This window comes from Manis javanica, chromosome 4 (genome assembly GCF_040802235.1).
Source record: "Manis javanica isolate MJ-LG chromosome 4, MJ_LKY, whole genome shotgun sequence".
Classification (NCBI taxonomy): domain Eukaryota; kingdom Metazoa; phylum Chordata; class Mammalia; order Pholidota; family Manidae; genus Manis; species Manis javanica.
The window spans coordinates 23,707,272-23,730,956 of record NC_133159.1 but is presented as its reverse complement, the minus strand read 5'-3'; the positions used below and the strand labels follow the sequence as shown (position 1 = coordinate 23,730,956).

General features: G+C 55.3%; 1 protein-coding gene across 8 annotated transcripts in view; it reads left to right on the top strand.

Annotated features, from left to right (window-relative positions):
• The window catches only part of COL16A1 (collagen type XVI alpha 1 chain), a 49,833-nt gene that overhangs the window by 4,002 nt on the left and 22,146 nt on the right, over positions 1 to 23,685 (top strand). For 4 of the 8 annotated variants that reach the window (XM_073233552.1, XM_073233550.1, XM_073233547.1 and 1 more), the window contains exons 4-45: positions 5 to 122; positions 1,134 to 1,257; positions 1,545 to 1,811; positions 2,405 to 2,485; positions 2,651 to 2,776; positions 3,536 to 3,589; positions 3,875 to 3,901; positions 4,467 to 4,502; positions 5,502 to 5,528; positions 6,883 to 6,945; positions 7,200 to 7,241; positions 7,367 to 7,411; positions 7,511 to 7,546; positions 7,928 to 7,990; positions 8,363 to 8,407; positions 8,493 to 8,588; positions 8,765 to 8,803; positions 9,416 to 9,460; positions 9,628 to 9,663; positions 10,152 to 10,262; positions 10,660 to 10,695; positions 10,909 to 10,944; positions 11,022 to 11,132; positions 11,546 to 11,590; positions 13,363 to 13,398; positions 13,543 to 13,587; positions 13,853 to 13,984; positions 14,747 to 14,782; positions 14,977 to 15,084; positions 15,398 to 15,520; positions 15,629 to 15,682; positions 15,865 to 15,906; positions 16,239 to 16,274; positions 16,360 to 16,413; positions 16,567 to 16,635; positions 18,395 to 18,448; positions 18,539 to 18,565; positions 19,308 to 19,367; positions 19,556 to 19,603; positions 19,734 to 19,787; positions 23,094 to 23,147; positions 23,349 to 23,381. In XM_073233552.1, the coding sequence (XP_073089653.1) occupies positions 5 to 122; positions 1,134 to 1,257; positions 1,545 to 1,811; positions 2,405 to 2,485; positions 2,651 to 2,776; positions 3,536 to 3,589; positions 3,875 to 3,901; positions 4,467 to 4,502; positions 5,502 to 5,528; positions 6,883 to 6,945; positions 7,200 to 7,241; positions 7,367 to 7,411; positions 7,511 to 7,546; positions 7,928 to 7,990; positions 8,363 to 8,407; positions 8,493 to 8,588; positions 8,765 to 8,803; positions 9,416 to 9,460; positions 9,628 to 9,663; positions 10,152 to 10,262; positions 10,660 to 10,695; positions 10,909 to 10,944; positions 11,022 to 11,132; positions 11,546 to 11,590; positions 13,363 to 13,398; positions 13,543 to 13,587; positions 13,853 to 13,984; positions 14,747 to 14,782; positions 14,977 to 15,084; positions 15,398 to 15,520; positions 15,629 to 15,682; positions 15,865 to 15,906; positions 16,239 to 16,274; positions 16,360 to 16,413; positions 16,567 to 16,635; positions 18,395 to 18,448; positions 18,539 to 18,565; positions 19,308 to 19,367; positions 19,556 to 19,603; positions 19,734 to 19,787; positions 23,094 to 23,147; positions 23,349 to 23,381 (2,774 nt within the window). The remainder of the gene's footprint in view (positions 1 to 4; positions 123 to 1,133; positions 1,258 to 1,544; positions 1,812 to 2,404; positions 2,486 to 2,650; positions 2,777 to 3,535; positions 3,590 to 3,874; positions 3,902 to 4,466; positions 4,503 to 5,501; positions 5,529 to 6,882; positions 6,946 to 7,199; positions 7,242 to 7,366; positions 7,412 to 7,510; positions 7,547 to 7,927; positions 7,991 to 8,362; positions 8,408 to 8,492; positions 8,589 to 8,764; positions 8,804 to 9,415; positions 9,461 to 9,627; positions 9,664 to 10,151; positions 10,263 to 10,659; positions 10,696 to 10,908; positions 10,945 to 11,021; positions 11,133 to 11,545; positions 11,591 to 13,362; positions 13,399 to 13,542; positions 13,588 to 13,852; positions 13,985 to 14,746; positions 14,783 to 14,976; positions 15,085 to 15,397; positions 15,521 to 15,628; positions 15,683 to 15,864; positions 15,907 to 16,238; positions 16,275 to 16,359; positions 16,414 to 16,566; positions 16,636 to 18,394; positions 18,449 to 18,538; positions 18,566 to 19,307; positions 19,368 to 19,555; positions 19,604 to 19,733; positions 19,788 to 23,093; positions 23,148 to 23,348; positions 23,382 to 23,685) is intronic. The other 4 variants (XM_073233553.1, XM_073233551.1, XM_073233548.1 and 1 more) reach the window with 3 other exon arrangements.

The window sequence follows — 23,685 nt, the reverse complement described above, 5'->3', positions numbered from 1 at the left end:
AAAGGCTTCAATCTCATCCGCCGACTCAGCCTTATGAAGACATCTGCCATCAAGAAGATCCGCAACCCCAAGGGGCCTCTCATCCTGAGACTGGGGGCAGCCCCACTCAGCCAGCCCACACGGTAAAGGCCCGAGGGTGACCACTGGGGATCCACACTTGCCTCAGCCACAGTCCCCAGCCACTCTGGAGGTGTACCTGTAGGTCATTTTATCCCACCCCTTGCTGGGAGTTGGCCTGGTCTCCACTTTGGGGACTTACAGTGTGAACAGAGAGGAGGTACCTGGCAGGCTCACCCTCTGTCCCTCCCTCTTCTGGCTCGCAGTGGCCTTGGGCCGGGCCTCAGTCCCTGGGCCTTAGGCTTCCCATCTGCACACTGGATCCTCCTGGCTCCCAGGGCAGCCAGGACAGGAAGGCAAGGGTGAAGGCAGCCCCAAGGTAGGGTTTGGCTGAAGGTCCAGAGTAGGGAATACAGACTCGCTCCTCCCCAGGCCTATAGCTTTTAGGCACTGTGAAGACCCCAGGGTGGAGGTGGGAACTTGACAAGAGTTGTGTGTGTGTGTGCATGTGCGTGCACATGTGCACAAGCACCCACATGTGTGAAATCCAAACACCCACAAGTACCTGGCAGGTGTGGCCTCCGCTTCCCTCTTCAGCTTACCTCCCCAAATGCTCCTCTTCCCTGTTGCTCCTGTCATGCTGAACTCTTTCAATCTTTTTTCAGCATCTCTCCTCCTACTCCAGTCCTGGTTATTCTGGATTCCAGGGCATCCTGGATTCCTTCAAAGCATTTACCACAATTGTAATGAACTAGCGAACTAGGCATTCTGGGGATTCTTTGTTTAGGGTTTTACTTCCCAGTCCACCCCGCTCAGTCTTGCAGGCTCATGGGGGCAAGCACCTTTGCTATGTTTTCACCACTGTTAGCCCCAGTAGCCAGACCCACACCTGGCACATGGTAGGCACTCAGTACATGGCTGTGGAATGAATAGATGTGTGTGTGTGTGTGTGTGTGTCAGTGTGGAGGCATGGGCCGGTGGCTGTCTGGTGTGGGCTCAGCAGTCCTGAGGGCTCAGGGCGGGCAACACGGGGCTCTCACCTGAGTCTCAGGGTGCCCTCTCTGCTCCACCCACAGGCGGGTGTTCCCTCAGGGCCTCCCCAATGAGTTTGCTCTGGTGCTCACACTATTGCTGAAGAAACACACCCGCCAGAACACGTGGTACTTGTTTCAAGTGACCGATGGAGATGGGTATCCACAGGTGAGCCTGGCCCCCTCTTCCAAACCCATTGCTCCCGGGCAGTCGAGCAGTGCCAGTTCAGCCCAGCTTCTGTCCCTGTGTATGACTGCTTGTTCCATCTGGTGCCCACCCCACCTGCATGTATCCCATTCTCTCAGGAATACTGCTCTGTGACACCAGCCACCTTTCTTCCCTTGCCTTGCCTCAATTTCCCCTCCTGTGAAGTGACCTTGAAAGTGCTTAACTTTGCCATGCTGTGGCTCTGGGGCTCTAATTTTCTATTCTGCTCCTTTCCCAACTCCACACAGATCTCCCTGGAAGTCAATAGCCAAGATCGGAGCCTGGAGTTCCGGGCCCGGGGCCAAGATGGTGACTTTGTGTCCTGCATCTTCCTGGTGCCCCAGCTCTTCGACCTGCGTTGGCACAAGCTGGTGTTAAGTGTGGCTGAACGCGTGGCCTCTGTGCACATGGACTGCACCTCAGCTTCTTCCCAGCCCCTGGGGCCCCGGCGACCCATGCGGCCTGTGGGCCATGTCTTCCTGGGCTTGGATGCTGAGCAGGGCAAACCCGTCTCGGTGGGTGCTAGGTTGGGCCGTGGCCTCAGCTCCTACCTTCTGGGACCCTGAAAGCTCCCCGGAATCTGGATCTGACCAGGTCCTTCCCTTGCTCAGAATCCTCTCGTGGTTCCCAATCATCCTCCAGATGTAGCCTGGACATGTTTACCTGGCATTCAAGGCCTTTCATGGTCTGATCCCTATAAACGTCTACAGTCTCGTCTTCCTTTACATCTCCAGGCAGCTCTGCTCTGGTCAGGTCCAGCCTAGTCGTCCACCTCACCTAGTGCTTCCACTCCTCTGCCCTTGCCTGTGCTGCTGCCAGCCACCTGGAATGCTTTTCTGCGCATGCCCATCTGTGGAATAAAGGCCCAGCTCGACTGGAACCTTCTCCACCCTTGTTCCCCTGGGCCAAAGTGAATATTTCTCCCCACTCTCCCTCTTTCCCCCACGTGCAGTTTTGTTTTGCTTTTGGTGACAGCTGTATCCTTGATGGCGTCCCAGGCCAGACTGGAAACACTCTGAGGGTGAATCTTGGGCAGGGCTGTCCTGGAGGCCAGGTCACAGAACTATCTGATAAAATGAGATGAAACTGACTTGTGTGTCCCCTGCAGTTTGACCTCCAGCAGGCACACATCTACTGTGACCCAGAGCTCGTGCTGGAGGAGGGCTGCTGTGAGATTTTACCGGCAGGGGTGAGTGGCCCAACCCCAGCACAGCAAGGGGTTTGGGGTGTTGCCCAGGGCACAGTGTGCTGAAGATGGGGGGGCTGGAAGGGGATGCCTAGAGACCTTAGGCATGAAGGGGTGAGGGGGATCTGTCCTCTATACTGACTCCAGCCCTTTCCCCATGCTGGGCAGTGTCCCCCAGAGACCTCCAAGGCCCGCCGGGACACCCAGAGCAATGAGCTCATCGAGATCAATCCACAGACTGAAGGCAAAGTCTATACCCGCTGCTTCTGCCTGGAGGAGCCTCAAAACAGCAAGGTGGGTGGGCAGGGCAGGCAGACATGGGCACAGGTAGGCATGAGTGAGATCACCTCTCCCGCAGCTGACCACAGGGTCTGCCACAGGGTCAGTTGTGCCTGGGTAGGGAGAGCCTGGCAGCCTACCTACTTGGCACCAGTCCTGTAGGAAGCAGGGAGGCAGACAGCCCACCAGGTGACCTGTGCCTGCCTGTCTGTTGCATTCTGGTACTCCCCAGATGCTCACTGCTGCCACCCCAGCCCCTTCTGCTGGGGGCAAGACCAGGACTGCACCCAAAGGCAGTTTCACCAGGACAGGGGTACTGGGGTCAGAGGCCAGCCCTCACTGCTTCCCTCGGGGCTTGCTTGCTGTCCTGGTTCCAGCCCTGGCCAGTGCCACGCCGGTGCTATGCCCAGCACCATGGCCAGATGCCCTGCCCACTCTCAGGTTCTTTAGGGTGCCAGGGAAGCCCAATTCCTCCTTGATCCCACCCCTGGTTGGGCAGCCTCCCTGCCCACTGGGCATCGTGCCTAACCTTTGGCTGCAGGAACACAGGATCCCATTGATTCATAGTCTTGTTTTCTCTGACATCACGTGGGTGGGGGGAAAAGGACGGGGCTTATGGGGGTGCCAGGGGCCTGAGTTCTTGATGTTCTGGGAGGTGTCAACTATCAGGATGATGGGGCACCTAGGGTCTAGGCCCCTGCCTGGGTGCCCCTTTCCAGTGGAGCTGCAGAACTTCCCCTTCCTCAAGAGTTCCCCTTTGTTCTGTGTGCCCAGGTGGATGCCCAGCTGACTGGAAGAATCAGCCAGAAGGAAGAAAGGGTAACGAAGGTAGAGATGGTGGTGGGTGGGAGGAGCCCACAGCGCCCTCTGACTGCTCTCTATGCCCTCTGTGAACCCCTTGAATAAGGCAGTCTACCCTCACTCTCGTCTCACCTGGTCAGAGCTTAGGCTGTGTAGGGGGCAGCTCCGAGAAGGAAGGATGAGTGGGGGGACAGGCATAGCACCAGGCACTAGCTGGGGCACCCACTCCTGGTGGTTCTTGGGGAAGGGTGCTGGGAACAGTGCATCATCCCCTCTGTTCCCTGCCCATCCCCATGCCTTCTGACTCCCCAGGCCCATCAGGAGACAGCAGCCAATGAGGTGAGCCTCCTGTAGAGTGGCGGAAAGAGCTTGGATGAGGAGGTGCCAGCATAAACCCTTTGCTCAAGGCTTTGGGGCCCTGGAGCCTTGAGGGTGTGGGATGTAGGATGATGACACAGCTCCCAGCATTCTTGGGGAACTGACATTGGGCCCTGTCTGTCTGCTGCCTCTCCTTGGCTGGTGGGGAAGGGGGGAGCTTGGGGGTGGGGTTAGCCTTGGACACTCCCACCACTTTGGCAGCAAATGGTCACGGGCACCATGGGGAAGGCCCAGGCCTTGGCCATGGGACCCCAGATCCTGGGCCTCCTACTGCTACTACATGCTGTGTGACCCAGAGCCCATTGCTGTCCTCTCTGGGCTTCAGTTTCCTCATTGGAGAAATGGCTTGGCTCTGGGTTGATGGGTTTGTTTGATAGGATTCCTATCTTTCTGCTCCTTCAGAATCTACTCAGGACATGTGTGATGTTCTGTGTGCTTGGTGTATATATGAGGTGGAGGGAATAGGGTGGAGGGGCCTGGTCCTGGGCCAACAGAACTGACCTGCTGGCCTGTCCTTCCCTTTCAGTGCCCACCCTGTGTCCATGGTGCCCAGGAGAGCAATGTGAGTGGACTGAGGGTGTGCAGGGTGAGGCGGGTGGGGGCTGGGGGTGGGCTGGAAGTTGGCCTGGCAGCTTCCTGAGTAAGGACAAAGGGGGTCTTTGTGCACTTTCACACTCCCTTCCTGTCCATTCGCCAGAGCTGGGCTTACCCCCACCTGCATCCCTGCCAAGCCAGGGCTGTGTGGAAGGAAGCCTCATGCCCTGTGATCTGGGCGATGTATTAGGGTCCAGGGTGGAATGGGGGCAGTGGTGGCTGCCAGGCCCAGGACCTTGGTGGCCGATCCCAGCTTTGCACCCACAGGGACTCAGGCCTGCTCTACGGGGAGGCTTCCTGAATTATCTTGGGTCCCTAGAGAAGGGGAAGGGCTGGCCGGCCCCCAAGGCACTTGTTGGCTCAGAACCTCACCTCCTATGTGTCCCTAGCTGGCCCTGGCCCAGCCCTCCCTCCAGGGGTCCAGAAGGACAAGGGACAGGAGCTCAGTGCAAGCCCAGCCGGTACCCAACTTAGCTTCTCCTGTGGGCAGCACCAGTACCACGTTCCCACCACCTGACATTCTGACTTGACATTCCACATTGGTCCACAAAGGGTACAACCCTGAGTCCCCTCAGCTCCAAACCCCTGGTCTTGGGGAACATTGGAAAATACCCCTCAGCTGCCTGCCCCTCTTCCTATCCAACCCCCTACCAAATCTGGTAAGGCTGGTGGTCCCCAGATGTGCAGGGGTTACCATGGCAACCGAGCGATCAGGAATCCTAACAACTGGGGGGTGGAGCTATCCGAAGCCAGGCAGGTTACGTAAGGCAGGTCAGACCCTTCCACAAGTCTGACAGCATGAGGATGCAAAGCAGGTTTGTTGGACTGTGAGGCAGAGCAGGCGCTGGGATTCAGGCTGTTGGTCCTGTCACCATGCTGTGTGACCCTGGCTAAATCACTTACCCTCTCTGTGCCCCAGTTTACTCTCCCTCCCTGAGGTATAATGCTCTCTTCTCTGTCCCCCCAGGTCACAATTGGTCCCTCTGGCCCCAAGGTGAGCCTCAAGTGGAGAACAGGACACTCCTGCCCTCTTCGGTGGGCCCAGCCCATCCCACAGCATGTGACCCATGGCTGTGTGTTTATATCATGGCTGTGTGTTCCCGGAGCTTGTATGAGTGTGGGGAGGGTGATTAGGGGTGTGTGTGTCTTGGAGGGAGTAGGGGTGGGTGTGTGCGTAAGGATGCTAAGAACTGCCCTTTTCTAAGGCCCTACTGTGCATCAGGCCTAGGACCACACATGTACACATCTCTTACCTTCCTCCACACCCTCCGCATCCTGAGGGGTGGGCACTATCATTTTGCTTCATGAAAACTGAGGCCCCACTGTGCCCAGATGTGTTACTGGGTATGTTGGAGTGATTGTGTGTGGGAGTGGTTACACACATCTCTGGGACGCAGCTTTGCACGTGTGTAGCCCACTGTAGCGCGGGGAGCTCGCCCATGTACCTGTGGGCCTGCCGGGATGCAGATGGGGTTGGCGGCACAGGTGCACAGGTGAGGTGGTGGGCTTGTGCCGGTGGAGATAGTTTTATTCTTGGGCCCACCTTCATGTAGTGCTGACTGAGTGCTCTGTGCTGGGCACTTCACCCACCACACCCAATTTCTTCCTTACCACAACCCCTTGAGGTAGCTGCGGACAGGAATCCCATTTCAGTGATGAAGAAACTGAGGCTCAGAGAGGTCATATGACTTGCCCTGAGTTACAGGCCAGTAAGTGGTGGGGGTAGGATTTGAACTCAGATAGTCTGACACTCACCATCATAGGTTTCTGCCACTCCACAAATGTGCCCATGCACATGTGTCCATGTGTCCCTGGGTGTGCAGCATGTGAGGTAGCGTGCTTGTGTTGGTGTGTGAGGGAAGTACCCTGTAGGTGAGACTACAGATTTGTGAAATATAGCCTTTTGGGGAGGGTTGGGGATGGGTGAAATAGGTGGAGGGGATAAGGAGGTGCACACTATAAATTATAAGATATATTAGCCATAGAAATAGAAGTATGACATGTAAGATATAACCAATAATATTGTAATATCTTAGTATGGTAATGGGGTAACTTCACTTCCCGAGGCAACGATCTGCACTATCGAGTCACTATGTTCACTGAAACCAATATACTATTGTATATCAACTTTTTTCCAGTAAAAAACATACAGCCTTTTGGGGTAGGAGGGGCATGTGGGTGAGGTGTATGGAATCCATATGCTGCCGGAGTGGCGGGGGCTTGGGGCAGGGCAGTGCTCATCTGTGCACCCATGTGTGGTGGAGGGTGGAGACCAGATCGGGGAGAGCTTCCTCGAGGTTCCCATGTGCCCTCCGTGGTCCCAGCTCCCTTTTTGGTCTCCTCCACAGGGAGGGAAAGGGGAACGGGGCCTGCCTGGCCCATCTGGCCCCAAGGGAGAGAAGGGAGCCCGGGTAAGTGCCCCAGCCATGCCCGCTGCAGGACCTTTCCCAGCTGTGGCCTGGGGGTGGGCTGGGGTATGAGGCACTATCCCATCATTTCAGCCAGAAACCTACAGCCTGGCCCCACTGGGGGTTGACCGCCAGGGTCTTTCTAGGGGTTAGTGTATGTATGGAAACCTCTATTTTCTCAGAGCACCTGAGACTGGGATTCCTGGGCCTGTCCTCAAAAGAGGGCCCCACCCTGATCCCTTGTTCCCTCCCTGCAGGGCAATGACTGTGTCCGAATCTCTCCAGATGCCCCACTTCAGGTAAGACCTGGAGGCGAGTCTTGCTTCAGGGCCAATGTTGGGTCAGCCTCAGTGTAATGGCCTGTACCCTTGGCAGCCCATGGCGTAGCCCTGGGCCCCTCTCAACACCTTGTCTTCTTGTCCAGTGTGCAGAAGGCCTGAAGGGAGAGAAGGGGGAGTCAGGAGCCTTGGTGAGTGTGGGACCAGGGATAGGGCAGGGGCAGGGGGGTCCCGGCCCGGTCTCGCTCTCCTGTCCTCATCCCTCCTTCTGGGTCCCCTTCTTACCTCAGGGACCCTCAGGACCCCCAGGCTCCACAGGCCAGAAGGTAAGGGGCCTGGATTTGGAGGGGCGGGCGCCAGGGAGGTCTGTGGGCCCTGCACACACGAGGAGGGAGGTATCTGAAGTCTCCTAAGAGGATGGGGTCATTGGGCACAGAGCCGGCAGCACCTTCCATCCCCCCAAGCACCCTGCCTCGTCCATATTCCCACCAAACCTAGAGGGAAATGGCACAGACTCCCTGAGTGAGTGGCGGTGGATTGGAAGTTCCTCCTGTTGCCTACCCTCCTGTAGTGACTGAAGCCCTTTCATCTCAAGAGAGGCAGAGGCTAGGGGCCTAGAAAACAGCTGCGTCTCCCTGAGATGGAGCTGCCGCGGTCCCTCCAGCCCCTGTCCCTAACCCTGCTCGCTTTGCCTCTTGCTTCCCTAGGGCCAGAAAGGCGAGAAGGGAGACGGAGGCATCAAGGGCTCGCCGGGAAAGCCAGGCCGAGATGTATGGTGCTTGGGACCTGTCCCTACCACACCCCCACTTCCCTCAGCATGTGATCTTGAAAGGCTGGAATCCAAACTGCGTCCTTCCCTCAGACAGAACAGAGGCCCAGGGCGGGGAGGGCTGTGCCTCAGCAGGCGTAGCAAGGAGCGGGTGTAAAAGGGCCTGAGTCCAGGCTTCCTACTCCCAGCCTAAGATGCCCCGACCTCTAGTGCCCTGAGGTTGACATTTGATGACCTTCGGGTGCTGGGTTGGAGTCTGGCTTTGGGGAGGGGTGGTGAGCTTGGGTAGGTGGGTATGGACTGGTCCCAGCAGTGGGCTGCTGCCTCAGGGGTACCTGGCCTTGGGGTGTTCTTACATCCTCCCTCCCCACAGGGCCGGCCAGGTGAGATCTGCGTCATGGGGCCCAAAGGGCAGAAGGTGAGTTGTGGGTGTCTGTGGGGTGGGGAGTGGGTTGTGGGGCTGAGGTGACAGCTCTCTCATGATCGCCTTACGTCTGTGCCAGGGAGACCCTGGCTTTGTCGGGCCTGAAGGGCTGGCAGGAGAGCCTGGGCCCCCTGGCCTCCCTGGGCCCCCTGGGGCAGGACTTCCTGGGACCCCGGTGAGTACCCTTGTCCTTCCTGCCATCCTTTCTTCAGCGTGCCCTTCTCCTGCTGGGCAGGGGTGGGGAGATAAGGCTCAGTCCCAGACGTCCTGGTTGGGGGAAGGGGCTAGAGCATATCTCACTATAATTTGAGGCCTCGGGAAGCCTCTACCTGATCCTCTTTCTGCCCTCAGGGGGACCCGGGTGGCCCACCAGGACCTAAGGGAGACAAGGTAAGCACAGACAGGACTGTGGGCACAGCAGGGAGCTCCCTGCTTAGCGGGAAGAGAGGAGACGGAGCTGGGGGCAGCCGGAGCAGTGGCAGTGCAGGGGAAGAGGCCAGGCCTTCAGAGAAGGAGTCTGGGCTTGGCTCAGCCAGGCCCCTTGGTGGGGAATATTTCCAGCCCAGTGCTTGCTGATGTGGGAGCCTTGGCCTGGGTTCCAGGCAGGCCCAAGTCTAGGAATGACCAGAGTACCCTTGACTGGATGGCTGAAGCTCATGTTAGGGCCTGGTGCCTTGATGAGCAGGAAGCCCTGAAAACCTGTCTGTCTATCTACCTGCTGTGGTTCCTCTGGGGTCACCCAGATTCCTCCCAATCTGCCACACTGGGGAAGTGTGCACAGATGCCTCACATGCTCCCTTCCTTTTCAACCAGAAGGACTTGGGTTTAGACATGGAGAAGGATGGGTATCAGGAAGGGAGTGTCTGCTGACCAAACAGACCAAGAGGAGATGGGAGACTTGGCAGAGATGGTCCTCCATCCAGGGAGAGGACTGGATACGGAAGGGGTGAATGAGCCAGTCCCAGCCAGGAGTCTCCTTCTTAACCCTTCTTCTGACCACAGGGCAGCTCCGGGGTGCCAGGAAAGGAAGGTCCTGGAGGGAAACCTGTGAGTGACCCCAGTCTGGTCGGTAGCGGGGTGGGGCGCTGTTCCCCACCGTGCCCAGGTCAGCTCTCCCAAGGCCTCCAGAGGGAGGGGCGCTAGGTCCTCAGGTCTCCCCAGCATACCAGTCCCTCTGCCCTGGCACTAACACCCACCTGCTTCTTCTCCAACAGGGAAAGCCAGGGGTGCCAGGACTGAAGGGAGAGAAGGTGAGTCCCAGGCTGGGTTGTTCCACGTTGGGGTGGGAGTGGGAGCTCCTCTCTGAAGGGGACACTGAGTATCAAGAGCTCTGGGCCCAGGGATGCTGGGCCTCCTCCGGGGACCCTTGTCCCTTCTTCATTCCTATGGTGTGCATGTGAGATTACTAAATAAAGAGCCTGGCTTGGGACCTAGTCAGCTGGGCTCAAGTCCCACCTTGGCCACTCACATGATTTATGAACATGGCAAGTCCATTAGCTTCTCTCTTGGCCCAAGTTTCCACATCTGTGAATGGATACAGTGACTTCTTATGGTTTGTGATGGCCAAGAGTCCTAAGTTGAATGAATGAGTTGATTGAACAGAAAGCACCTCCAGCTCTCCTGCTGTCCTCTTTGACGTTGGCGGGTAGGGCACCGGTCCCTTCATTGTCCAGCACTCCTTGTCTTCCCCAGGGTCTCAGCCCCACCTTGTCCACTCATGGTCTCTCCTCTCTGCTAGGGTGACCCCTGTGAAGTGTGCCCGATGCTGCCTGAAGGGCTTCAGAACTTTGTAGGCCTCCCTGGAAAGCCAGGGCCCAAGGGGGAACCAGGGGATTCTGCACCAGCCAGGGTGAGTGCTCAGGGTGGCCACTGAGGGACCCCACAAGAATCCTGGGAGTATGATCATGGAGGGGAGTTGGGCAGAGGAACTGGGTGTTCCTCATGGCCATAGAGAGAGACTATGGGCAGAGGGTCTAGGCTCTTAGTTCAGTGGGTGCAGAGACTGAATCATAGAGTTTAGGGCTGGGCTAAGAGGCCTCCCCTGGTCTCCATGGCAACCTCCCTGGGCTCTTGAGAAAGCTCTAAGATGCCTTTTGGCCAAGCTGGGGCAGAGCCAGCCCTTCTAGTGAGCTGTACCCTCAGCTTGGGATTAGGTATTGGCTGGGGTCTAGGGGAGGAGATGGCAGGGCTGGGCTAGGGTCCTGCCTGATCCCCCACCTCACTCCCTCATAGACACTTTCTTTCAGGAGGGCCTGGGAGCTGCTGGACGAAAAGGTGATCGGGTATGTGAAGGAACTTTCCAGTGGGGTAGCTTAGCCTGGCCAGATTTCCTCCATTTTTACGTAGGTTGATGAACCCTGGCTCTGGGGTGCTGACCTTGCACCTCTGGGGGTTTGAAGGGTTTGTGGCATGTGACCTTGTCCTCATATATGGCTAGGAAGTTTGGGGTACCCCAACATGCCCAGTCTCAGCCCATAACCTTTCTCGCCCTACAGGGAGACCCTGGCATCCAAGGCCTCAAAGGAGAGAAGGTAAGGGCACCCCAGTCTCCTAGCTGCCACCCTCTGACAACTGGGAGCCTTTCTCATCGCTTCTCTCCCTCCCCTAGGGGGAGTCTTGCTTGTCCTGCAGCCTAGCTGTAGGGGCCCAGCATTTGGGGCCCTCTAAAGAGGCCAAAGGAGACATGGGCCCCCCTGGCTTCGGTTTGCCTGGCCTTCCGGTGAGTGACTGCTTCCCTAGCCCAGCTCAGTCCAGCTCATCCTTCCCACTCCAGTGGCTTCCCTGACTCCTTAGGCCCAGATGTCTAGGCAGAGACCAGGAGGGAGACCCTGAGGCAGGTGTCCCAGGCCTGCAGCCCGATCTCTCCTTCCATGCCTGCTCTGCTCCAGTTACTTGCCCCAGGACTCCCTCTTAGGACCTCCGAGTGCCCAGCTGTGCAACAAGTAACCAAGCTGTCTAACTGCCTGCAGGCTTGTGGGATATGCAATTGTCTAGCTACCTGCAGGCTTGTGGGATGTACAATTCTGAGCTGACCTTTCTCCTTCCGGGTGGACTCTAGGACCCATGGAGCTTTGCAGAGAGGTGGGGGCAGGAGTGTGGAGATGCTGTGACTGTGACTTGATTGTTTTTCAGGGGAAAGTTGGGCCTTCAGGACCAACAGGACTGAAAGGAGAGAAGGTGAGATTGGGTTGTATGTCAGGGACACCAGGACTTCTTGGTAGGGAGGTGGGAGATGCGGCTGGGCAGAGATTAGGGCTGATATAGACAAGAGATCACACTGTGAATCCACAGTGAGGTACACTCATCAGTGCACACTTAAGACTACAGTGCACATTCAAGACTACCTTATAATAAAATAATAATATTTAACACTTACAATAAAATAATATTTAACATTTCTTTACCACTTGTCATATGCCAGGCACCGCTCCAAGTGCTTGTACATATATTAACTTGTTTCATCCTACTAAACCTTCTAGAGTAGGTACTCCATTATTCCCACTTTATGGATGAAGAAACACGTGCAGAAAGGCCAAGTCAGTGCTTCAAGTTCACACACGTGTTTGGGTGCAGAACTGGGATTCGAGCTCAGGAAATCTGCTCCAGGGTCTGTAACCTTCACTATTCATCTGGGTCACTCAGTTTCGGTGCCATATCACCATTTGTGTTTAGGATTGTGTTGGAGACCAGTGAGAGCGCTGAACTTACGACGCAGCATTACTCAGATGAGGGGGTCTGTGGGTGTCCAAGTGTTCAAGTGTGAGAAACACTGAAATATATTCAGACTCAGCTCTTCCGGGCAAACCACACCTGTCACTTCTCCAGTGGAGCTTTGGCACCCCCGCCCTACAGCTGCTCTTCCATCTCAGGAAATGGCACCTACCCAGCTCCTCAAACCCCAAACCTGGTGGCAACCCTGAGTCCTCCCTTGTCCACATTGTCCTTTCCATCTGACAGTTCTGCCAGCAGCATCTCTCCAAGCTCCCCTGCCTCACTCCACCTGCATGACCACCACCTTAGGCTAGGTCCCATCATCTCACCCGGATGGTGGTCGCAGCCCCCTGTCTGGCCTGCCTGCCGCCACAGCAGCTTATCAACAGTCCCTTTGTCACCCAACACCCTTGTAAAAAGAACTTGGGTTACATTATTTTCCTGCTGAAAATCTTTCCATGATTTGACTTTGTACTGAAGTTGCACTATGCCTAGCAAGACCCTGGTGAGCGGCCCCTGCCTGCCTTTGCTGCTTCGTATGGTTCTCCTCCCCAGCTCCCACATGCTTGAGATGTACTGCCCTCCTCCCATTTTGGAGTATGTCAAGACTGTTCCCACCTCTTAGATTTTGTACTTGCAACTCCCACCGTCTAGAACTTTGTTCCTGTCTGCCCTCCCCCTTCTTTCATTGACTGGTCTTATTCTCATCTTTCTGATGATAATTGTGGTTAACACTCCTCTGACCACCCTGAGTGGCCTCCCCGCCTACTTTGTCTCCTCTGGTTGTTTATTTCCTTTACAGCGCTCATTGCTATTTGCAGTTAGTTATTTAAGAAGTCCTTTTTGACCCCAAAAGTGTGTAAATTCCATAAGGCGTGTTTGCCTGTGCTCTTAACTGCTATCTACCATCCCCCCGCCCAGTGCCCAGTGCACATAGATGTCCAGTGAATAGCTGTTGGATATGAGAATTAATGATCTTTGTGTGTTGGGTCAGGGCTGAGTGTGGGGCTGGGATTCTGTGAAGTGAGGCTGGGGACACAGACAGGCTGGCCACGGATTTCCTTGAGGACCTTGGGGGAAATTGCTGTCTCTTTCTGGGCCTCAGTTTCCCTAGGCAGGAAATGACAGAGGTAGTCTACAGGTTCCAAGGGGCTGCCTTTTGTGGTCTGTGGTTTGGGATTGACCTGGCACCCAAATGCCCCCCAGCTCTGACCCAGGGTTCTCTGCTTTGCTCCCAGGGTGATTTCGGGGAGGCAGGGCCAGCTGGCAGTCCGGTAAGTGTGCTTTCACAGCACCAGCTCTGGGGAGAAGGACAAGGTGGGAGGTTCTGCCCGCTGCCAGGGCCAGATAGGCCTGGACTGTGACTCAGGACAGTGCAGGCAGATGCTGGGTATCACACATGTCTTTTTATTATGTAGGGGCCACGAGGGCCAGTGGGACCCACAGGCATCAAAGGGGAGAAGGTGAGTCTGGGGACAGTTTCCACGCTGCAGCCAGGGCAGATTTCACGAACACATACTCATCTTGCTCTACTTCAAACCCTCTGATGCTCCCCACTGCTTGAGGGTAACATTTGACTCCTTAGCATGGTGTTCAAGACCCCTGATGACTTCTCTTCTTTTCTTACCTGTCCTCCCACTATCTCTCCTGAGATATCCATTGCCCAGCAGAGGTTACCCCTTCCAAGCCTGGCCTGGGGCCCCCCAATCCTGTGTGTTTGCTTGGCAGGGGGAGCCTTGTGAGCCATGCCCAGCCCTGTCCAAGCTGCAGGATGGGGACAGCCCCATGGTGGCCTTGCCCGGGCCTCCTGGGGAGAAGGGAGACCCTGGGCCTCCAGGCTTTGGCCTTCCAGGAAAACAGGTGAGTTCTGGGGTCTTCAGCACTGGGATACAAGCTGGACTCAAGAGAGGGGAGGGACCTTGCTTGGGTCTCTTGGCTTGCTCGACAGTGGAGAGTGGGTGCGTGTTGTTGGAGGGGTCAGTGTCTCTGTGCCCAGGAAGCTGGCCTGACAGGCCTCTGCCTTTATCCTGGGACCCAGCATGGCAAAATGTACAGAAAGAGCCCCAGCCTGGGACCAAACAGACCTGGGTTTGAGTTCCAGCTCTATCTACCTTTTACTAGCTCTTTGACTTGAGCAAGTTAACCTTTCCTCTGTGTGCCTGGGCTTCCTGTGCATGGTTTTGTTGTAAAGCATAGGAGTGATATGTGTGAGATCTTAGCTAAGACTTAGCAGCACCCAGCGGGCCTCAGGAGGTGAGAGTCACCACTGTGGTGCTTGCTGTTATTTCTGTATACACCGGGTGCCTGTGCCACTCCACGTGTGTGAGGTCCTCTGATCTCACAGGGGCTCTGCCGGCTAGAAGCCTGTGCTATTTTTATCATTCCCATTTGACAGATGAGGAAATCAAGGCACAGATAGGTTGAGTGACTTGCCCAGGGTCACCCAGGCAGGACTCTGGCTCAAGCCTCTTTTCTTAATCTATTCAGTATCGCTTCCCTAGAATGAGAGCAGAGATTCAGGCCCATTTTGTGTACTGTGGTGTTCCCTGGGTCTAACACAGTGCCAGGCACTTTGGGGTGTCTTGTGTGAGTGGGTGGGTACTGGAAGTGCTTTCTCCCCAGGGCAAGGCCGGAGAGCGGGGACTGAAGGGGCAGAAGGTGAGAGAGCCTCCGTGGGCACCACATCCTCTCAGATACCCCCCCATCGCCTTCTCCTGATTGCCCTGTGCCCACTCTCCACTCCCTGCCTGGCCCCCACCCCCAGCAAAGGGCTCTGAATATCTGAAGGTCCCAAGAGGCGGTCTGCCCCCAGCGGAGTCACCTCTGCCCTCCTTGAACCTTACTCCTTACAGGGTGTTGCTGGGAATCCTGGAGATCCTGGAACGCCAGGCACCATGGGGCAGCCGGGACTGTCAGGAGAGCCTGGAGTGCGGGGCCCCATGGGGCCGAAAGGGGAAAAGGTCAGTCAGGCAGGGAGCAATTTTTTGCATGAACAAAAAGAAATTAGGCCGAGTGCTAATGAAGCAAGGAACTGTGGAGTCAAGCTGTGGGTTTTACAGGATGCCGGAATCACTGGGTGGAGCGAGGCGTCTCAGCTCTTCTCCAAGGCAGGGAGAAGACCTAGGAGTGTCAGCTACTATTTTGCTTTCCCAGGCTGAGGGGGCAGCAGAGGAGCAGAGCTTTCAGAAGGGTACTAGGACCCCTTTTCTGATGCCTCCTCCTGGCCTGGCTGCCAGCCCTGGCTCACCGGCTCATGTGCCCATCTCTGACCAGGGTGATGGATGCACTGCCTGCCCCAGCCTGCAGGGGGCGATGACGGACATGGCTGGGCTGCCTGGGAAGCCGGGTCCCAAAGGAGAGCCAGGCCTGGAAGGTGTGGGCCGGCCTGGTAAACCGGTGAGTTCCCAAGTGCCAGCCCTCTGGTCCTTCCCAGCCTGGGCTTGACCTTCTGTCCCTCCTGCCTTCTTTCTCCTGCGGGACCCATGGGCCATCTGTGTCTTTTAGGGCCAACCTGGCCTACCAGGAGTTCAAGGACCCCCTGGACTAAAGGGCATACAGGTATGTGTGGGTGAGGGTGGGCTGGGGAGACCCATGGGGGCAGTGGGCCTGAAGTGGGGAATGAGATCAGCTACAGAGAAGGGAGAAGGTAGAAGGGGAGAAGGTTAAGGAGAAGGGGCTAAGGAAGAGGTCAAGGGTGAGTGGGGAGTTTCAAGCCAACAATTGTCCTTATGCCTCTTCAGGGAGAACCTGGGCCACCAGGAATGGGAGCCCAGGGGCCCCAGGTGAGTCTCCAGCCTTACTTTCACCGGTCTGACCCCCCACCAACACTTCCATTAGCCAGCAGCCTACTCCCATATACCCCCAAAACCACCAGGCTCTGCCAGTCCCCAAGTGCTTAAAGGCACAGCCCTGGGCTAAGGGACTGGCAGTAGCCCTGGCTTGCCATTGCTTCTGTCAGGGATGGTGACTTTGACCCCTGCCTCTCTGCCCCTCAGAGTCTCCCTGGGGAGCTCTCCTGAGTTTGGACTGGTGGACACTCCACCCCAGACCAGGCCTGCCAGTGGGGCAGTTGGCTTGGGCAGCTGTGGCCCAGTCTGCCTTTTCTGACTTACAGGGAGAGCCTGGAGCCCAGGGTTTGCCTGGCATTCAGGTACGTCTGCTTTGGGCCTTAGGAAGCTGGCAGGAGAAGGGGCCACTGTAGAGTAAGGGCTGATTATCTGTGCTTCCATCTGCAGGGGCCTCGGGGACCTCGGGGGCCACATGGCTCTGCTGGAGAGAAGGGTACCAAGGTGAGCCTCCAGGCCTGCAGGCTTTGGAGTGTCCTGGCCATGGGTGCAGGGGACATGGGAGCTGAGTGGTGGATGCCATTCCAAGGGCTGCCCTGGTCTGAAGCATCTCATCTGCTGGATTGCCCTACCACCTTTGCGCCCTCTCTTCCACAGGGATCTCCAGGGGTGAAAGGAGCTCCTGGACCTATGGGACCTCCTGGAACCAGTGTCTCTGGGCCTCCGGTAAGGGTCCTCTCTGTGTGCCATGCTGGAGGCATTGCTGGGGCCAAGGATGTTGCTGCTGGGAAGAGGGCCCAGGGCTGTCTCTGCCTGTCCCACCAATATGGGACATGGGAGGAGAGGGGTCGCAGCCTGGCCCAGCCTCAGAGGAGGTAGGCGGTACTGTTTGAGGGAAGACCCTGAATAATGACATTGCTGATCTTCACCATTTTTTGAGCAATGACTGCTGAGGCCTTGTGTCAAGTTCTTAACAAGCAGCGATTCACTTACTCCTCACAACAGTCCTGGAAGGGAATGGCTATTATTGTCCCCATTTCATAGATAAGGAAACTGAAGGCCAAAGAGTGAGAAGGCAGAGCCAGGACTTGAACCCAGGTCTGTTTGATTCAAAGTCCATATGTTAACTCCCCCATGCCCACTTCAAACTTTGGAGCCATTAGGGATCATTTAAGCCAGCGCTGCCCAACAGAACTATCTAGAATGATGGAAATCTATTCTGTACTGCCCAAGATGGTAGCCACTAGCCACATGTGGCTGTTAAGCACTCGAAATGTAGCTAGTGTGGCTGAGGAACTGAGTTTTAAATGTCACTTAATTTTAAATAAAATCTAAATAATCATATGTGGCTATTGGCTATGATAGTGGACAGCACAGATCTATCTAGACAAGCTTCATTACCTCTTCCAACTTTTACCCTCAAAGACCTCTCGTTACTATCCCACCAATGATTCCCATGTTTTAGAAGATGTGTCTATTGAAAAAATTGCATAGGTTAAGTAATAATAAATACATTTCCTAATTTTCATTCACCAAAGACCCACATAATAGTCAGCTTCTGCTCCACACGAACCCACTAGAATTTTACAAGATATTATAATTCTAGCCTAAATCAAAGAAATGCTACTTTTCAGCTAAACTGTGCCATGCTGGGCTGTGGGCAAATGTGTAATTTCTCCTGGGCTTTGGGTAATGTTGAAAGTAGCCCAGTGAACCATATCTTTTCTGCCTTATGGACCCGGTGAGAAATTGAGTCTCGTTTGGGATCACAGCCAACCTGTATTGCCCAGCAGCGCTAACAGCAAGGGTGAAGGTGAAGGTGGCTCTGGCCCATGGGCTTCAAGTCCCGTGTGTGAAGGTGGCATGTCCTACAGGGGGGCAGCAGTCAGAATGCCCCTGGGCCGCCAGGCTGACCTCTCCAGAGCTTCTTTCCTCAAACTGAATCCCATCTGGGAGTCTTCTCAATCCTGGCCTCATGCTCTGTGCCAGTTGTGTGACCTTAGGCAAGTGACAGCCTTTCAGAGCCTCCAGTTCCTTGTTGATAAAATAGGGGCTGAAATTCCTCTCTCTCCATTGCCAATTGAGATAAGCTTTGTGACAGAGAGAATGTCTATTGGGCACTAAAGGGGGAGAGGAGAGGGCAGGGACTTTGGGCACCGCAGGCCTGGGCACAGTCATGCTGTTGGGTCTGTTACCAGATGTCATTAAGCCTCGGTGTTCTCGCCTGTCTAGCAGGGCGGGAGCTGGGGGCTCTTTGGTGTTCCCCATCTGTCGGGCACTCCATGCCTGGCATCTGACACCCAGCTGGGGCTCAGGAAACGCCTGTCTCCTTCCTCCTCCCTCCTCTCCTGTGTCTCAGTGTGGGGACCTGGGCCCCAGGGTTCCTGGGGTGGTTTCTGTTTGTCCTACCACCCTCCCCTGAGGTGGGCCAGATGGCTGACCTCCGTCCCGCCTTGCCCACCAACGCTGGTCTCTCTCCCTTCAGGGCCCTGGTGGGCAGCAAGGACAGACTGGACTTCCGGGAGCCAGAGGGGTGCCAGTGAGTACTGTGTCTTGGGGCAGCAGGAAACCACAGCTGGCTTTGCCTCTACACCCCATGTACTCACCTCTGTGTGTTTCTTCTCTGCAGGGTGAAAAGGGGCCTCAGGGAGAGAAGGTGAGTCCTAAGGATCTGTAGCCAATATTCTGGGGAAAATAGCAGCCCTGTAGCCCCATCACCAGGGGAACCTGTGCATGTGGTAAGGGCTCTGGACTGGAGGACAGGAGCTAAGGAGTTAACCTGGACTCCTTGCTACCCACTGGCTCTGTGGTTCCAGGAAGCAGGGGCCCTACTTTCTATTCCACCTGTTTGTTGACCCAGGAGACCAGACCTAGGGAGCCCTTAAGACCCCTGGGGTGGGGTAGCCACGCAGGTGCATTCTCCAATGGGGCCCGAGTCAGGGCAGGGCCAGGAACTGAGTTGGGAAAAACTATTGGCACAGGGGCAGAGAAGTGAGGGGCCAAGAAAGAAGGGCCTGGAAGCCAGGGTGGGCCAAGAGGTGTGGAGCTACAGCCTGGCTGAGCTGGAGGCAAGAATACTGTGTAGCAGATGCTGCCGAAATGGAAAACGATGGTAGCAGCAGCCGTCATGGGCCGAGAGCTTGCCATGTGGCAGTGACTCTCTGTACATTAATCCACTCCACCCTCATGCCTGTCTGTGCATTTGGTATTGTTCTCCCCATTTTACCGATGAGGAGACTGAGGTTCAGAGAGGTTGACTGGACTGGGCACAATCATAAGAGGCAGATCCTCTCCGTCCTGGCCTCTCCATCCCTAGAGCTTGGACTGTCTCCCAGATGTTGGTTTCCAGAAGGCCCTCCAACCTTACTCTCCTCTGACAAAGGTTTTTGTCTTTTCAGGGTGAACCAGGAGAGTGCTCTTGCCCTTCCCGGGGAGACCCTGTCTTCTCTGGCATGCCGGTAAGTGGTGCTGAGAGCCTTCCCCCCATCCCAGGGGGAGAGGCCTGGCTTCCTGCCTTGGCCCAACATGCAAGGGGGCCCTGCAGGGCTTTGCGCCACAGCCAGCTGCCTCCCCACGCAGCCCTGCGCTTGGTGTGGACGCTGCCTATAACCTCTCCCCTTCTTTTGCGACCCCCACTCCCACCCAGGGTGCTCCGGGACTTTGGATGGGCAGCTCCTGGCAGCCGGGCCCGCAGGTGTGTGTCGCTGGTCTCCTCTGCCTCTCCTCTTGTCCGCCAGCACCCTGCGGCTTACCCACCTTAAACTGCTGCCCTCAGTGAGGGGGCAGGCCTTTCTTCTGGGTCTGATTCTTTCTTTTTCCCTCAGGGTCCTCCAGGTGTTCCCGGACCACCAGGCCCCCCTGGAATGCCTGGGCTGCAGGTAAAGAGGGAGGAGAGAATAAGCGTTTGGGAGGCAGTGTGGTAGGACTCATGCTCCAGGCCGGACCCTGAGGGTGCTGCTCCCTCGCCCAGCACATACACTGGTCACTCTCCCCCTCTGCACACCAGAGTGGCATGGAGCGCCCACTGATTCCCTCAGGGCAGGTGGGCATGCCCCCAGCCTCTTCTCAAGGAACGATCTGTATGAGTCTAGGCACCCCACTGACATGGGGCAAACTCAGGCCCTGGCCAGCTGTTAGGAGCCCAGAATCTGGGTCAAGCCATCCTTTACGCTGGTACAGAGCTGCACTGTTTGGAGCAGCCTTCCACATTCATTCATGGAACAAGCAGCTTTGCACATGTGCTATTTTCCAGACACTCTTTTTACATGGTGATGCTACAGCAGTGGACAAAAATGAAAATCCCTGCTCTCTTGAAGCTTACCTTCTAGTAAGAAAGACAGACAATAAGCAAGATAAATAAAATACTGTACGTTAGAAAATGATACGTGCTAAGAAGAAAGAAAAAGCAGGAGGTGGGGTGAGAAAATGGGAGGAAGGCACTGAAGATATTTGAGAAGTGTTGAAAAGAAAGTACATTTGAATCAAGATTTAAAGGAAATGGTGAGCCTGTGAGAAGAGTATTCCTGATAGAGAAAGCAGCAGGTGCAAAGGTCTGGAGGTGGGAATGGGCCTGACATGTTTGGGGGAATAGCAAAGAGACCAGAGATAGTGAGGGGACAGCTGTAGGAGATGGATCACTGTGATTAGAGTGGGCGTTCCAGAGCCAGGAAGTCTGACTTTGATTCCCAGCTCTGCTATGTGCTAGCTGTGTGATACTGGACAAGTTACTTACCCTCCCTGTGCCTCAACTCTTTCATCTGTTAAGTGGAGATAATCACAGTACATACCTCATGGGGCTTTTGTGAGTTTTAAGCAAGTTAATCTGTGTGAAATATGTAGAGCCAAGCTGGCACATAGTAAATACTTTGGAGGCATTTAGCCACCGTTACAATGACTACTATTAAGATTTTACATTCATTCTCTCATTTGTTTGAGCCTTACATCTTCAACTTACACTTTCATCTTACAATTCCAATAGAAGGATGGTTGTTATCCCCAAGTCACAGCAGGGCAAACTAACGCCCCAAGAGGGGAAGCATCTTGCCTGAGGTTATCTGGCTAGGAACTGACGATGCTGCCACTTCCTCCTCCCTTCAGGAGAGTTCCCAGGGATGGCACAGCAGGCCACATTTTCCAGAGGCCCTAGGAGGCACACATAGTGCCTTCTGCATGTCTGGCTCCCAGCTCCTGGAAGATTGGTTCTCATCCAAACAGCAGAGCAGAATCACACGGAAGCTTTTTATAAACGATTCCCTCCTGCCCTGGTGATTTTATACACTCCCCAACCCTCCCCACCCTGGGCTGAGAATCTGTTCTGGGGAGTCACCACTGCTGATGGGACTCTCTGCCAGAACCTCAGTTTTCTCATCTCATGAAAAGCTCAGAACTAGAGCCAATTTTCAGTCTCCCATAGGCAGCCACACATTTACCAAGTTCCTGGACATCATCTTCTGCCAGGAAGCTGGAATCTGTCTGCAGGGGGCTTGCAGTTTGCTTGGGGAAGCATGAGAGTCATTTCAAAGTGACCCATTAACAAGCACATGCTGATGGAATGTGAACCCTGCCAAGACATGCTCAGGGAACAGGGCAGAAAAGAGTGACTGCAGAGACTGGAGTCCTGCTCTGGTGCCAGTGCTGGCACCATCTGGAGGCGGCTGCTAACAGGCACCTGCTTCGTGCCAGGCAGAGTGCAGGCCCTCTCTGCCAGGTGGTCTCCTGTCGTCCTTCCAAAGAAGGGAAGGCCCAAAAGTTTCTGTCTGCAGGTGCAGAAGCAGGCTCTGAGAGATACAGCATGCACTTGCCCATGTATGTAATCTCCTGTCATTCTTATCCATTTCACAGAAAAGGAGACTGAGGCACAGAGGTTAAGAAATGTGTCAGAGACTTTGTAGTTAGTAAATATTGAATAGGTAGCTCTTTACTTCTACAGTAGAACAAGTGGGACATTTAGTGGGGCAGGAAAGAAAATCACAGAGTATCTGGCTTGAACTAACACATGGCAGCAGAGAATGGAGCAGGGGGTGAATCCAGGGGCATAATTATAATAACACGTTCAAGGTGTTTTCCCTGTGCCAGGCACTGTTCTAAGCACTTTACCCTGTTAACTCATTTAGGATGAAGAACAAGAGAGGGTTGGGGTGCAGGAGGAGGCTGACTTCAGGTCTGACCCAGGCCTGGTAAAGCTTGGCCTGAAATAGTGTAGGCTGGTGAGCAAGGTGGTGTGTTCTGCTGCTAGGAGCTGGAACTTGAAGGGAGGCCAGCTCTCAGAGCGGGTGAAGGAAATCCCGTGTGGGCAGAGCAGGGTGAGCAGCGGTGCGTTCACTCAATGCGTATTTAATGCATGCCTCCTCCTTGTCGGGCATGGGGGATTTAAAACGGAACATACTCCCTGCCTCCATGGTGTATTTAATATGCAAATGTGCATTGTGAGTCTGCAAGGGAAACAGTCTGGGTAGCACACGTTTTTCGTGAGCATCCTGCGTGCCAGGCTCTGTACTAAGCTCCTTACAGCCATGATCTCCTTTAAGCCCCACAGGAACTATCCCTGTTTTACAGATAAGGCACAGAGAATCTTTTTCCCCAAGTAAAAAAGTTATACTGGTAGTCAGGGTTTGCATATAGGTAGATCTGACTCCCAAGATCCCACCTTCCTGCATGCGGGAGTGTTCTGGGGGACGTGCTGAGGAGTGATGCTGATGTAGAGGGGTTGAGGCCAGTGGTCTTCACTCTCAATCTCATCTCTGCACCTTCCTTGTCCTGTGACCTTTGGCAAGTTACCCTCTCTGAATTTTTTTTCTGAAGAGTTCTGTTTTTAAGATGGAGTAACAACACCTAGCTCACCAAGATAACCGTGATGACGAAATGAGAAAACATAGGACAAGTACCTAACTCAAAAAGAAACAATCCTTACTTATGGAAGAACCGCCGCCCAATTTCTGACCCTTCCTTAACATGGGGAAAACTCCCTGTTGGACTGATTTTGGGGTCACCCTTCCAGGCCCCCTCAGCTTTCCCTCCAAACAGTCTGGAGATTTTTTGAGTTAAGAATAGATACCAACTTGGGCCAGTCAGGGCTCTCAGCTCTGCAGGAGGAGGGGAAGAGGCCCTGGGGGTGGTGGGAATGCAGCAGGGTGACCCATGGGCTGGAGAGGGGTCCACTTACTCATGTCTCCTCTTGGCTGCAGGGAGTGCCTGGAAACAACGGCTTGCCAGGACAGCCAGGCCTAACTGCGGAACTGGTAGGTCCTGGCCAGAGCTCACTGTCCAACCCCCACCCTGCCCTCCCTGCCAGCCCCCTGAGCTGTAGGGGAGGGTCCCTCCTCTCTCCCTCTGCTGAGGCTGGGAGAAGCCTGGAGGGCTCGGGCTTCCTGAGACTCCGCCTGATCCCATAGTCTCCACCCTGGTCCCCTCACCTGCCTGAGCCCTGCTGTCTCTTGCAGGGGTCCCTACCGATTGAACAGCACCTCCTGAAGGTAAGCGGATAAAAGGAGGGAGAAGGAACTCAACGGGTGTCTCCTAAGGGGATTGCTGTAGTGAGTGCTAGGCTGTGTGATGCCGCACGCACCGAGGGAGCTGCAGATGGAGCTGTTTGTGGGGAATGTGCTTCCCAAGCATCTGTCTCTGAGGGCCTAGCTTGGGGCCTAGCTGGTAGCAGACACATAGTTATATTTGCGTTTGAAGGGATCCTGTGAAGGTACCCACACAGTGGAGGCTGTCGGCTTTCCAACTCTGAAGCCTGCCTGCGGCAGCTACCAACAAAGCCCTGCACCACCCTGG